The 14300-nt window shown below is 48.3% G+C and overlaps 4 protein-coding genes across 4 annotated transcripts; 3 read left to right on the top strand and 1 right to left on the bottom strand.

Annotated features, from left to right (window-relative positions):
• Positions 1-66: 66 nt before the first annotated feature.
• LCP9604111_5103 (putative C6 transcription factor (Leu3)) lies at positions 67-5189 on the top strand (the record flags this gene model as incomplete). The annotated part of the gene is made up of 14 exons (XM_039072877.1): positions 67-255; positions 317-750; positions 803-1240; positions 1299-1567; positions 1624-2151; positions 2210-2517; positions 3516-3696; positions 3748-3925; positions 3978-4149; positions 4208-4324; positions 4382-4556; positions 4619-4663; positions 4729-4921; positions 5018-5189. The coding sequence occupies 14 exons, from the start codon at positions 67-69 to the stop codon at positions 5187-5189; spliced, it is 3399 nt and encodes a 1132-aa protein (XP_038929074.1).
• A 274-nt stretch (positions 5190-5463) lies between these two features.
• On the top strand, positions 5464-5994 carry LCP9604111_5102 (uncharacterized protein; the record flags this gene model as incomplete). The annotated part of the gene is made up of 1 exon (XM_039072876.1): positions 5464-5994. The coding sequence occupies one exon, from the start codon at positions 5464-5466 to the stop codon at positions 5992-5994; it is 531 nt and encodes a 176-aa protein (XP_038929073.1).
• A 620-nt stretch (positions 5995-6614) lies between these two features.
• On the bottom strand, positions 6615-9143 carry LCP9604111_5101 (uncharacterized protein; the record flags this gene model as incomplete). Its single annotated transcript, XM_039072875.1, has 1 exon — positions 6615-9143. The coding sequence occupies one exon, from the start codon at positions 9141-9143 to the stop codon at positions 6615-6617; it is 2529 nt and encodes an 842-aa protein (XP_038929072.1).
• A 2483-nt stretch (positions 9144-11626) lies between these two features.
• LCP9604111_5100 (serine/threonine-protein kinase) lies at positions 11627-13810 on the top strand (the record flags this gene model as incomplete). Its single annotated transcript, XM_039072874.1, has 4 exons — positions 11627-12046; positions 12166-12213; positions 12363-12607; positions 12664-13810. The coding sequence occupies 4 exons, from the start codon at positions 11627-11629 to the stop codon at positions 13808-13810; spliced, it is 1860 nt and encodes a 619-aa protein (XP_038929071.1).
• Between the last annotated feature and the right edge of the window lie 490 nt (positions 13811-14300).

Below are 14300 nucleotides of genomic sequence, written 5' to 3'. Positions count from 1 at the left end.
GGCCAGGCCCAAACTCTTGAACCGATTACGACCATTGATAATGCTTCTATTGGCACCAATCCCGTAATGGCGGGTGTAAATCAGTTGCCTGTCTCAGTTGCCGCCGATGGCGTGCATGGTCGCAAACGCAATATGACCATTGCGGGGATCGACAGTTCTCCGGGGAGTATCGAGGATATGGATGACAATGATGCGCGCGAGGAGAAAAGACGTCAGCCAGTGAAGCGCGCCTGCAATGAATGTCGACAACAAAAAGTAGGTCTAGCGTATTACCGCAAAAGTCCTCCAGCTTGACTAACCTTTTCGGATTGGACAGCTCCGATGCGATGTCATTCAAGACCCATGGACCGATTGTTCACGATGCCGTCGGCTGAGGCTCGATTGTAAAATCGAGTCTAACTTCAAACGTGTCGGAAAGCGCAGCCGCAATGCAGAAATGGAGAGAGAAATAATGGAGCTCAGGAAGCAGATTGCTACTGGCCAACCAGTCCCTGGAATGTCACAGCAACAAGCTTTGACCGCGGGACAATTGACACCCAAGCAAGAATCGAGTCAAGTCAGTCCCGCAGTCTACCAAACACCATCAGCTATGTCCGCAGATCAGTACATGGGATCTCAAGAAGCTGTAGCATCCCTCCTGGACCTTCGTTCGGGCTTCGATGGCACCAACTTCGTGAGGAACGGTGGACAAATTAGACGAATTGAGGACGTTATGGTTGTTCCCGAGAAAGTGGCAGAACTGTTTAATATGTGAGTCCCCATCTGGCAAGTCTCTGTGATTGATCTAACTTCTTCCCGTCAGATTCTTCACGTACTACCACCCTTTCCTTCCATTTTTGGACCGAAACCAGTCACCCGATGATTATCATAGTTCCTCTTCGTTACTTTTCTGGACAATTCTTAGTGTCGGTGCGCGACGCTATCTAGGCGATTCGAATTTGTTGAATTCCCTTGCTGGTCCTGTCAGCCGGCTGGTCTGGAGCACTCTAGCAGATATCCCTCAAAGCTATCATGTTGTGAAAGCTCTCGCTCTACTATGTTCATGGCCGTTCCCTACAAGCAGCACCTCAACGGATCCGACCTTCATGCTGTGTGGAATGATGGTACAAGTTGCTATGCAGCTTGGTCTCCACAGGCCTTCTCACACTCAAGACTTCAGTAAATTCCGAGTGGAACTTATCGAGGATGAATTGAGAGACAAGGTGCGAACTTGGGCGATTTGCAATATCGTTGCTCAAAGGTATGTACCAAAACCTAATCAATTGCTGCTTGTCTTTATCTCATATTTTACTGTGCAGAGTTTCCACCGGCTATGGACAGCCATCATCTACTCTTTATGACTGGACGTTATCCTCCAGCGATTCGTTAGACCCGAACTTCAAGCTTCCTGACGATATAAGGCCAAGATTGGAGATCGAAAAGTTCTGCGACAGGGTCACTCAAGCACTTTACACAAATCGACGCGATCCTGTTGGCTTAACCAGCGACCACGAACGTTCAACAATGATTGCCTTTCTATCGCGAGACTTTGAGGAGTTGGAAGAACAGCTTAAATCGCAGAATGACTGTAAGCTTCCGAATTTCAAGTGGGGATATATTAGATGCATGACTAACGACATATAGGTATTACTGACTTGTTCCTCCGTGCTGCTAACCTCCATTTGCACCTTTCGGCATTCTTTGACGAGCCGACCACTAAAAATTACCGCGAACGCGTCTTTTCTCTGTATGTCGCGACGACATCATTCCTCGAAGTTGTCCTAAACCTCGAGACCGAGGTTGGCCCGGTCATCTCTTACACCCCGTACTATGTCTACCAGATGATGGTTGCCGCCGGTTGCACTCTTTTAAAACTGTGCAAGAGCTTCTTTGCCTCTCACATAGACATGGAATACACCAAGAACCTATTCAACCGTACAATATGGGCCATCCGAGGAGTGTCAGCATCCAGCAACGACCTTCCCGAACGACTTGCTGAAGTGTTAGCTCAGATGTGGAGATTGGGAGGAGCTACTCAACGGACTAACAATAGTACCGATGTTGACGACTCCCTGCGACTCAAAGTTCGCTGCCGGATGAGCATGTCCTTGCTTTACGACTCTGTGTGGCGTTGGCGAGAGGATGCCAGGACCAAAGGCCGAAACATTGAAGGTCAGTACTCCTTTAGAATATAAGATATAAATCAGAAGTCGCTAACCTTTGATTCTAGCCTATCTGAAAAATCCAACAAATCCTGACTCAGCAGCTGATTCTTCGGCCACTTCATCTGTCGGGCCTGTACACACATCTGCAATGGCACCAGGAATCTCTGGGAATGATCCAAGCCTTGCCCCGGCACCCCTGCTATCCCAGGCTAGCCTTGGGATCCAACAACCCACAGGTCAAGCAAACGGACTCCCAAGCGGCTTCATTGAACCTAATTACGAAGTCTTCGATCCGTTGAACTGGCTGCTTGACGGCCTGGTAGACTTGCCTTACTCATACTCCACGATGGGGGGAGTAGAATCCCAGGGCATCGTATAGATTGGCCTGCTAATATTTTCTCGGCGTTATTGCCGGTTTTTTTTCTATTTTTTGCGGGCGTGGCTTGCGTTACTTGTATCATTATACCACATATTTGATCGCTGATACTTCCCAGGGAGTTTGTTTATGTTGATGTTATTTTCATATCCGTCTATATTTCTTATGGGTCCCTTGTACGATGTCCTTGGTTCTTTTCCAATATGATGCTATGTTTGGCCTCAAGTCCCTGTCCAGAAAAAGCCGACAGATTTAGCCTCATGCAGTTATAAAGTCCGGTACATTATGTACGTATATCACACCGAGTTATTTTTGTCGCTTCTTTTTACGAGCCCATATTCGCTCCGTAGAAGAAATTTCATCCTAGCATGGTGATATTCTTGCTTTTCTTTCATCATCCTTTTTGCTAGACGAAACCTATATAATCTCGGTCATCCTGGCCCTTCTTGTCTATTTCTTCTCCTTCCCATTGCTTCTTCAGAATACATAAAATGGCTTTCCTTTATGACCTCAATTGGATCGATGTGGAGCCTCGCATTTTGACTATAGTACTGTGCTTACTTGTTTCCTTTCTCTTTTTCTCTGTGGCTGCGGCCGCTTTGGTGTTTACTTCCTATCTAATGGCTAACGTTGGTGACCTCCCCCCGTCTGGTGATGATTGTCCAAAGTACAAATTCACAAGATGCTGATATGATTTGCTGAGGCAGAATCAAGTTCCTTTCTCTGTACGCAAAGACTGTTTCTCGATCTTATACCAACAGTACAAGTTTGTCGTGGACGGGCCTAGTATAATAAAGAAAGGCTATGAACAATTCGCAAATGGCTTATTCGAAATCCCGCGGACATTCCGCTTTGGCCAAGTCATACTATGCCAGCCAGAATTGATTGAAGAACTAAGAAATAAACGGAGTACTCTTGTCTCCCCGGAGCCATGGATTGATCAGGTAGGGCTTCCGGGTGGATTCTCTATGTTTAGGCTAACAAATATTATACAGCTCCTCCAGGTTTCTCATGTTATGCCTGGCTATTTCCCTAAGGAAATGGGATGGCCAAAAATCGCTAAGATTACGCCTGGTTTGATTCGTGCCACGGTTTATAAACACTTGCATCGGTATATGCCCGCTATGAATCAGGCAATTATCTCGCAGCTGCAGACCCTAGAGTTCAAAGACGGGGGTAAGTTCAGGCCACTCTATAGCTGAGATTGTCTCTAATTTCTTCAAACAGAATGCGAAATTGGCTGCTTTGATCTGGCATACTCGATCGTAGCTCGCAGTGGCAGCTTTGCTATTGTGGGCTCGCGGCTTTCTCAAAACGAGGAATATCTTAAAGCTGTCAAGGACCACATCCTTGGGATGATAGTGACCACTCGTGTACAATTTCTTGTTCCAGATTTCTTGAAACCGTGAGTGAGATACTTCATTGATTTCATTTTCCATGGACTAAGACACGAATAGCTACATTGGTGGGCTCATCGGTCGCCTCGCCACTCTTGGGACTAGTTGGGATATGCACGCCTCGCGTAAGATTATGCTAAAACACTTCGATGCACGTGCAGCAGAATATCACGCCGAGATATCCGGTGGCAAGGGACCTAGTGAGACTAATCTTGACAAATCGAACACTCCGGTACCCCTGTCTTCCCCTCCCCCTCCATCCAATGACACCATGACTGAACGATCTATAGGTTGAAATCTTCCAGTGGCTGTATGAGAGCAGTGTTCTTCGGGAGCGATGGACATATGCAGAGGTGATAGGCGAAATGTTGCTGCTGCAATTTGCCTTTATCTATACCACGTCCTATGTAAGTGCTCTGTACGCATGTCATAATCCTGGAATCTGCTAATTTAAACACCAATAGGGACTGTACGGCGCCCTGGCTGAGCTAGCTCGACGACCCGAATATATCGCACCCCTGCGTGAGGAAATTGATATGTTTTTCTCCGCAATGGGACCAACCGTTCCAGCCTGTGATGGCATGGTTTTGATGGATAGTTTCTTGAAGGAGTGTCAGCGGCTGCATCCCCCTTCAGCACGTATGTCGCGATCACCCTTGGGTATTGTATTGTGCGTGGCTAATGCAATGATATGATATTAGTCTCTGCCCATCGGGTCTGTGTTAGTGACCTCAAACTTTCCAACGGTTCGTTCTTGAAAACACACTACCAGCAAGGAAACATTGAGCTGATCAAGTATGGAATACAACAGGAATCACACTCAAGCAGGGCTCCCATGTAGCCGTCCCAAGCGGAATCATCCAACGATCGAGCGAGCACTATGCGAACCCTGACGCGTTCGACGGTTTCCGGTTCGTCAAGCGTGCAGCAGCTGGAGCCAAGGACTCCCGGCTTGTCGACCTGAGCCCAGATTATCTGGTTTTTGGAATGGGCGCACATGCCTGGTAAGTCATGTTTCTGGCTGGCCATTTTATTTTCATGTCCTGGTTTCAAACCCAACCGCCCGAATCCCATCGGCTGACTTTTGCTCGTGTTTGTAGCCCTGGACGATGGATGGCTAGCGCGCTCATGAAGCTCGCCTTCGCACATATCCTGGATCAGTATGACGTACTCCTTCCTAATTCGGCCTCCCTGCCCTTGACTGGCTCGCTGTCATTCGAGGAGTTTTATGTGCCCAACTTTGGAGTAAAGATAGCTCTGCGCCAGCGCTAGTAAGGACATCACCCGGGTGTTTGGGTGCATGCCAAAGGGAGCAGCTAGAATCTTAATAATGTTTCGGGAAGATTAATATTTATTTCATCATGTTGGACAATATACAGCGCAGCGTATTCTACCACTTGACCATAACAAACCAAGCCAGTCTGACACATCAACAAATACGTTGGTTGCCTTGGCGCCTTAAAGCACTATCAGATAAGCTGATAAGATTTCGACTCTTATCTCCAACTGTTTCAACTTCATCTCTTCCTCGTCATCCCTCGAAATCATGGCTTCGGCTTCCTCCCAGAAACCTCGACCTCTACTCATCCCACATAAGCGCACCCTTTTACCCCTACCAACTAAGGGGCAAGGCCCCAAAGTATACAAAGTCCTCAATCCTAGCGCCATCCCCGCAGAAATGAGCATCAAACAATCATACGAAGAGGCCACTCAAGAAAGACGTAAACACACAACTTCAAGCGCGCATAACAAAAGTACATTTGAAGACGAAGAAGACTACGAGCCCCAGCCCCCACTCTTTGAAGTCTCATTCTCTATGCCGCCACAGCCCTTCCTCGACCCACCGACTTGGGAAGCGATGCTCAAACACAGCCGTGAGAGACTAGCGACACAGTCAACAAAAGATGAACCGCGCTCAGCGTCGGATCAGGAAGACGAATGGGTAGAGCGAATGAGACAACGAGTGGAGCGCGAGACGGAGTATGGGTCAATGGCTATTCGGGGCCGGTCAAGTGTACGCGGGCGTGGGAAGAGGGGAAAGGGGAGAGGCGATGTCTACTGGGGTGGTAGACATTGATTTTGATGTGTTCGGGATGAGCTTGATGCTTTTTAGATACCCCCATATTTGGTTAGTAGGCCAGATACGACCATTTGAATAGCCGGCTGCCTTTAAAACACCTAGAATAGTTATGTAGTATCACGCTTTCATAGTACATCGTGTGTGCTCCTGTATTAATACATTACTTAATGGACACATTTACATCCGCCCTGGAGCCAAGAGATTATTGCTTCATAGGCCATCTTATGTTACACAACGTGAAAGCAAGGGGCAGCTCGGAGCCCTTATTCGGTCTTGGGCTGATTAGACTGATGAACAGGCTAGAAATTCGATACTTACATATGCTAGAAGTAAACAAAACAAATTAATGGTACATCTGAGAAGTCAACAAAAGTCGAGACAAAGGAGGAATAAAAACAATGGAATCATCATCATGGGTTGGTTCATGGTTCATAATCATCATAGATCTCACTCATATCAAATGATCATCTCGGGACATCGAAGCAATTTCAAAAAACCAAAAAAAAAAGCAAATGCATCGTGAAATCGTCGGGCAAGTGTGTTTGAAATGCGTGAAACATATCGAATCATGAATGTGAGGATAATATGAGACGCAACGGAGAAAAGGACATCATAAGTCATCTCATATCCACCTCAGCTGTAGCACTAGATGCCACGTAGACAGGGCCACCGATACTCCGTTTGAGGATTTCCCTTCGGACAGCACGCTTTCTCTCGTCTCGTCTCTGCCGTACGCGTCGCAGACGATTCCGCACATTACGCCATGACATCGTCTGGAGTCGCAGTCCCCAGCGAGAGAGAGACCGGAAGGGAGTCGGCTTTAAGGGGGATCCTGTTCGGAACATGCCCTGATCAACCAAGCTACCGTTGCTAGTCACCCCATTGAACAGGCGTTTCATTTCTGGGCTGCGGCGTGCTAGAGCAGCCGGGCCGTCGAAGATGATGTGCCGCTGGGGCAGGCCTAGAGAGTTGTTTACAATCAAGGATTCATGGGGGCGCGGCAAATTGTTCCGCATCGGCGGGGGTTCTTTCTCTGGGGACCCGGGTACGTCATCCCAAAATCCACGGGGCCGCCAAAAAGGATACTGACGACTGTCCATTTCCAGTCCTGCGGTTCGGTTCTTGGCCGATTTCATGGAGAATGACCGCGCTATAGTATTGAAGGAATCCGACCGAGGGCGTGCGCTCCAGGTACGACGGACGGACCTCCATCGTCGACCGAGGCCTGTGTTTTCATCTTGAGCGTCATGTAACGGAAGCGCGGGAAAGGGTCTGGTGGATGGTGGCTTGGGTGGAGTGCGAGGGTTCTTTAAAGGCGAGTCGACGTTGAAGGTTGCTGTTTGTGATGGGTTGTCCGGCGTGCGAGGGGGTTGGGGATGATCATAAGAAATCCCAAGCGCCTGGAAAGGTCGCCTCTCGGAGGCTTGTACCCGAGGGTCAACAAGCAGCAGTGAGTTATTGTTGTGTGCGAACAGACTGACCGCTGTAGCCTCTTGAATTTCAATGGGTCCCGGCGAAGACGATGGAACCGAGCCTTGGGTGAAAGGGAAAGATGGAGGACGCAGGGTTGCCATATCATCTGAGCTAGCAAAGAGGGAGCGCAAATTGGGAGCTTCGAGTAGGCCATTGCGGTCAGGCGAAGCCAGAACGTTGTGACGAGGCGGGGGCACCGGCTGATGCTCACGGCGTTTTTGCATCTTGAGGTCAATGGCTAAGTTATGGCTTCGTAGACTCTCGGAAGTAAGGGAAGTCGCACGAGAATTATTCTGGCTCGTTGGTGCAGAAAGCGACGAGCTTCGGGGGGGTACTGCGGGACGCTCCGTGGGACAACCTTTAGAATCGGTCTCGCGATATCGATTCGATGTTGAATCAGAGACGGTGCGTTTTTTCTGCCCCAAGATATCCGTGCGGCCCGTTGATGCTGTCAGAGGACGACGAGTTGATAGACGAGAACCCGGTTTGGAAGAAACATGACTGGTCGGACGAGACCTGAGAGATGAACTTCTCTCCGGTATGACCACTACGTTGATGGTTTCGATATTGGGCTGTATTGGACTGTTGCTAGTCTTGACCGGGAACGGCATCTCCGATGTTCCGCTTCGAACATCATCAGAGATGCGAGCAGCCTTGTGAATCAGGCGGTGCTGGGATTCAGGGAGGGACGCATAAGAGGTACGCTCAGACCTTGTGATGGGAGAGCTGGCAGACCGTAGAGAGCTCCTCTTTTCGGTATGCCGGAGCATTCGCTGGGCTCGTTTGGGGGAGTCGATTATCATGGCCTCAACGGTGGATGTCGAGGAGATGACCGACAAAGGACGGGCGTCTGGTCCACTAAATATTGCTGGACCCTCCGGTGATGACGACCCAATATTCCGACGGAACTGCTCCACTGAAGTACTTTCTTTGACTTCATGCGCACCATTTGCACGGTCCTGCAGACTTTTTTCCCTCATCAAAGAGGCATCCAGGTGCTTCAAATCCAGTGCTTCTCTCTCGGGTGTTGATTTATAGACTGATTTAGTGAGGTTGTGATTTTGTGCAGACTTTCGCTTTCCTGCTAACGGTGTTGGCGACCCATCGATGGGGTTTGCGGCCCAATGCCCATCAAAAGACTCGAATCTAGTGTCGCATCCAGTTTCGCCATGTTGAGAAGAAGCAGGTGACGGAGATCCTTTTATATTTGAAGGGTGTGAAAGATATACATTTGAGGTGGGTGGCTTTGATGGTTGCCGCCTTTGTTTCGGTGTCTGGGCCGTGGTCTGAGACATGCGGACCGGGGTGTTCATATCTTCTTCGGATGAGATATTCTCCAAAGCCGTTTGAAATGAATCGGCTCGAGACGACGAGGAGAAATAATTAAACTGGTTCAAGGTAGGTCGCTTATTCGAGTTTGTTCGAGGAGGCGTCACATCCGGGGTTGGAGGCTTAGAGGCACGGCGAGGGGTCAACATTTGGGATGTTGGAATATCTGACAGAGAAGAATTCATTTTCTGGGGTGTTCGTTCGTCAGCCACGAGTTCTTCGTGGCCTGCACCCGGGGGTGTCAAGGGAAGCGACGGCGTCGCAGTATGTCTCCCAGTCTGATCCGGGGAGGCCGGTTGGATAACTTCGATGCTGGGAACGATTACACCCCGCCGAGGCAGCATCTTGTGAGACCTTAAGAGCGGCCGCTCAAACGCTTGCAAATCCTCCGATGACCCCATCACTTCTACGCCCGGCATCTCGGAAACAGCACACCACGGAGACCTGAAGCATCCACGGTCGCTTTTGTGAATTCGATCGAAGGGTTTAGATATCCTTGGGCATCATAGTACTGGGTAGAACGTTTCGTTTAGAGGGTCGCAAGGGTCGCATCACGCACGAGCACTTCGCGACCAGATGCGACCTGGTCAAAGTCAACGGATCTACTCCGTAAAGCCCAGAGGCTTTGCTTTGTCTCTGTATGATGCAGGGGGTCGCCGATCGTCCGAGGTACATTCGAGTCCACTGCAAAGGACAGACAACAGTCCAATACGGAGAAAGGAGCATGGATATTTTCACAACTGAAGACTCCGATCTGTACAATGTGAGCTGTAAGGGTGGGGATGGACGATATTGACGAGTGGCTGGGGAGTCCAGTCTCAAACCCTCTTATCCCCGTGTTTCAGCCAAGTATGAGGCAATAAATAATCATCCAGACAACGGGGGGATAAGAGAATAAGAGAATTAAAAAGAGTTCAAAAATTCTCGCATGAAAAGATTGAATAATCTGACGAAGGGGCTAACTACAGATTCCAACCTGTTTCCCGCTGATTAGCGCCTGTTTCCTATTCAGGTAATATTGATGCCTTGCAGCCTCATCTGCCTCATTTCATTAAGACTTCATCACACCCGTGATCACACTGCAGATCAAACTAGCTTCTAGATCTGATGCTACCATGGCTTGGGGTTGCCTTCTTATTAAGGTAGTTTCAGTGATAGTTATTATAGGTTCATCCTTAAGTGTGAATTAGTGGCTGAACTACATCCTACAATGTACGATGTATATGCTCGACCTAATCTAGGAAATGAGATCATGTGGAAACTTGAAATTAAATATGTCAATATTCCCTGGGCATACTCCGTACTCCGTAGGTGTCTGGGGTCTCACGGCTCTATCAGAGCCCTTACTTGGCATGGTTGGCCCTTGATGTAGCATACATTCCAGTCCTGGGGAGAGAGGAATGAAATGCACATCCTTATTTCGCGCTCTCGCAAATGAAGAACTACGGATGTCAAGTAACCAAGCACATCATATGTATGTTTGGATTCTCTTTTCCGATGGCTCTCATTTGAGGGGATATGATCTTCATTTGAAAGTGTACACCTAGCTAATCTCGTACTGCGAATACATCAAGGATGAACACGGTAGACTTTCGAAAACTTGAAATAGAATTTATGCCTCTACCATATGAGGAAATTTCCTATTCGAGATCCATTCACGCCATTGAGCGTGGGTGGTCACTGCATGCTCATATAATGAGTGGTAACCCTAGACGATGGACCTCCCAAGGTCGGGATTCCTAGATAGTTACTAAGCACGGCATTAGGCCGGGGCCCCGGCACACGGCTAAACCTAACGCTGTACGCTGTTGGACGGTTTCTCTTATATGACTTGATCTACATAGCCATGTGGGGCCAAATGTAGGTAATATGTCAAGATATTCCTAATACGGAATATGTTGTATATCAATGGAGCTTCATCCCATATTTATATCCTCCTCACTTCCAAGGCTGGTATGCTTTCGTAGATAAAGTAGATAAAGCATTCCAGGAAAGGGTTCCAAGGTCGAGATCCATCTTCATACTGGGGCTCTCCGGATGATTAGGAGACTAGAAGCATAGCGGATGTTCTCAGATGGGCACCATAGGTTGGTTAAAGCAATATAAATCTGTGAATTTGTGAATCTATGAATCCAGAATTCTACAGATCCAATAATCCCAAGCATGTGGCAACGGGTGATGACGATATCAATATCCACACAAGCCAGGGTTGTAAGACTTTTGGAATCAGGTCAAACCAGCATTTGATGTGAAATATTACCTTGACAAGGTAGTATTGTCTAGGAATATTCCAAGAAATCGAATTGCCTATACAGGTTAGGAGTTAGGAGGTCTGGCCTCTGGTCTCTGGTATCAAGTCTCTGGGGTATATCCAAAAGAAAGAACATCCCACAGACTATGCAATGAAGATATCAGAATAATATACTTTGAATATAGATAGATTGCCCATTACCGTGGATCAGTGGCGTACCATGACGTCCTGCGAGGATGGTGGACTTGTCTGGTCTTGGCAGATGACATCGCAGGGAAAGATCTCTCATTTCGTCATAGTTCTCCCCCGCCATCATCTTCTCTCTCTCCTTTTTTTCTTGGTCTGTAGGTTTCTGGTCTTGCTTTTCTCTCTATTCCTCTTGTTTTTGTGATTTTTCAAACTCCATCAGTGGAGTAAATCCATCCTTCGACTTGTTTGAAACGCTTCCCCCATTGAAAATCCCTGCTTCAATCGCCGACACCCTTCTCTTCGATCTCTCTGTTTTCCTTTCTTTTCCGAAATCAAACTAAGACATCCAAGACATCTGTTTACGAATCGCGATTCTTCTTCGATATCATGAGTACAATACAGAATATCAAGAATTTCATCCGGCATGGCAAGCAGGCCCGCCTTGTCACCCCTCATTCCGAGCCGACGACCGACGTTTCCACTATCCATGCAGAGCCACAACGCCAACCGATAGGTCAATATTCACCTGCACTCGAGGCTTTTGGCCCTGAAGGCAGAGCCAATGCCCTCCAGAAACCTGATTCTCAAATCAGACAGGATCGCTCTGTCGAAATCGAACGTCTAGTGGCAGAGGAGAACTTGAACCGATCAAAGATGCCCAAATACCCTGGCCTAGAGCGCTGGATCTTGGTAGAGAAGATGGGCGACGGCGCCTTCAGTAACGTTTATCGGGCCAAGGATACGACAACGGAATATGGCGAGGTGGCCATCAAGGTCGTCCGCAAATTTGAAATGAATAGCAATCAGGTAGGTTCTACCGCGAGGTGCCTTGCTCTTCTTGTTTTCCTTGTGGTTTTTGTGTTTTCCTTCCTTCATCGTTACATGGTTTGCAATCTGTCTATAAACATGGCCAATACGTTATGTAGAACGATCCTCACTATCCAACGGTCAAAAAAATCCCCGAGGCGGCGGAGGTGCGCATACAATTCTTTTTCTCACGCTCGGCTTACTTCATGGCAACTTGCGTCTGCCGGCGAAATGATACACTACCCTATGGCATTGCCTTTTTACATGGTTGTGCATCAATCTCGTTTCGTCATTACTGACTAGTCATTTTTAACAGCGGGCAAATATTCTCAAAGAGGTTCAGATTATGCGCAATCTCGACCATCCCAACATCGTCAAGTTGATTGATTTTTCCGAGTCGCGGCAATATTACTACATCGTCCTCGAACTTTGCCCCGGGGGTGAATTATTCCACCAGATTGTCCGATTGACGTATTTCAGCGAAAATCTTAGCCGCCACGTCATCCGCCAGGTTGCGGAAGCGATTGAATATCTACACGAGACATCGGGTGTCGTTCATCGGTTTGTCATCCTGTCTGTAGCGATTTGCGCTTGTGAAAGCTAACATTCTCATGAAGTGACATTAAACCGGAAAACCTCCTGTTCTATCCAATTCCCAACGTTCCCAGCAAGAATCCCAAACCTCAACAACCAGGCGACGAAGACAAAGAAGATGAGGGAGAATTCGTCCCTGGAGTTGGTGCGGGTGGTATTGGTAAGATTAAGCTTGCAGATTTCGGTCTGTCCAAGGTGATTTGGGATAGCCAGACGATGACGCCTTGCGGTACCGTCGGATATACAGCACCAGAAATCGTCAAGGACGAGCGTTACTCCAAAAGTGTGGACATGTGGGCCATGGGTTGTGTGCTCTACACACTTCTCTGTGGATTCCCTCCGTTCTATGACGAGAGCATCCAAGTCCTTACCGAGAAAGTGGCGCGCGGCCAATACACTTTTTTGTCACCTTGGTGGGATGATATTTCCAAGTCAGCCCAAGATCTGATCTCGCATCTCCTCACCGTGGACCCGGAAAAGCGGTACACCATCAAGGAGTTCCTTGCACACCCCTGGATCCAGGGTACCGATGAGGAGACTACCGCTGCCGCAGACGCACCCCCTCTAGCAACGCCCTACCTCCATACCGAAAAAGGCCCGCAGCAGCTCGACTCCTCCAGCGCCGAACACGGGCCCTACCAGCCCGCCAGTGCCCGTTTCCTCGATCAACCATCCGTTGCAGCAGACCGGCGCATGGACTTCCGATCTCCGGGCGCCTTCAACCTCCGTGAAGTCTTTGATGTTGGCTATGCAGTGCACAGACAAGAAGAGGAAACAAAGCGTCGTGTGATTGCGCGCCAATCCAACCGCAGTGGTACGGCAGGATTCCAGTCGGCACTGGGTGCTCTCAACGAAGATTATGACGACGAACCCGAATACAGCAACAACCTCGGAGGCCAACCACTCGCTAAAGTGGCCACTCGCCAAGGTGACATGGCCGGAATGGAAGCCAAGCTCCGATCCACGAACCTCGGCGCTCAAAGCAGCGCTGCACAAGCACGACAACTGCCCCACCAGTCAAAGCCTAAACAGGGCTACGGGATGCATGACGCTGCTGTCGCGAGTGCTGCAAAGAGCTCTATTCGCAAGCATCAGCAGCCGTTCGAGCTTACTCTGAGTGGTTCCACATTGCTAGAGAAGCGTGGCCGTCGTAATCAACCGGTGGCTTAAACAGGATGTATTTCTTCCATTGGGGTCATGATGTGATGTCTTCATAACGTCTTTACACTTTGTTGATGAGCGATATTTTCAGATATTTTTATCTCTTGTGTTTTTGTTTCATGGCCATTTTCTTCTTTGTTCGTTATTTTCTTTTTCTCGAGCTCTTTGCGCGTTATCTGATCGGTCCCGGCGAGGAACCTGCACGCTACATAGTCACAATTGGAAAATGGGTGAAGTGGGTTTTCTTTTTCGCTTTCTCTTGATTATCCGGGAGCTTGCTTGGACTGGAATGGAGTTCTGGCATTTTCTTCTTTTTCTCTTTGCTGTCGTTATCATAACTAAGGGTTACGTCCATATTTGTCAAGGATTGGATAAGCATATTTTTCAACATTGCAAGGTTGGAACCTTGAAAGGTTTCACGTATTTCATATAATCTTCCTTTGAGTAGCAGTCTCCATCTAGTCTTTTCTTATAGTACTGACGTAGAAACTTATTCCCG

The sequence above is a fragment of the Penicillium roqueforti genome, assembly GCF_015533775.1.
Source record: "Penicillium roqueforti strain LCP96 04111 chromosome Unknown scaffold_11, whole genome shotgun sequence".
NCBI classification, from domain to species: domain Eukaryota; kingdom Fungi; phylum Ascomycota; class Eurotiomycetes; order Eurotiales; family Aspergillaceae; genus Penicillium; species Penicillium roqueforti.
This window is presented reverse-complemented; position numbering and strand designations above follow the sequence as displayed.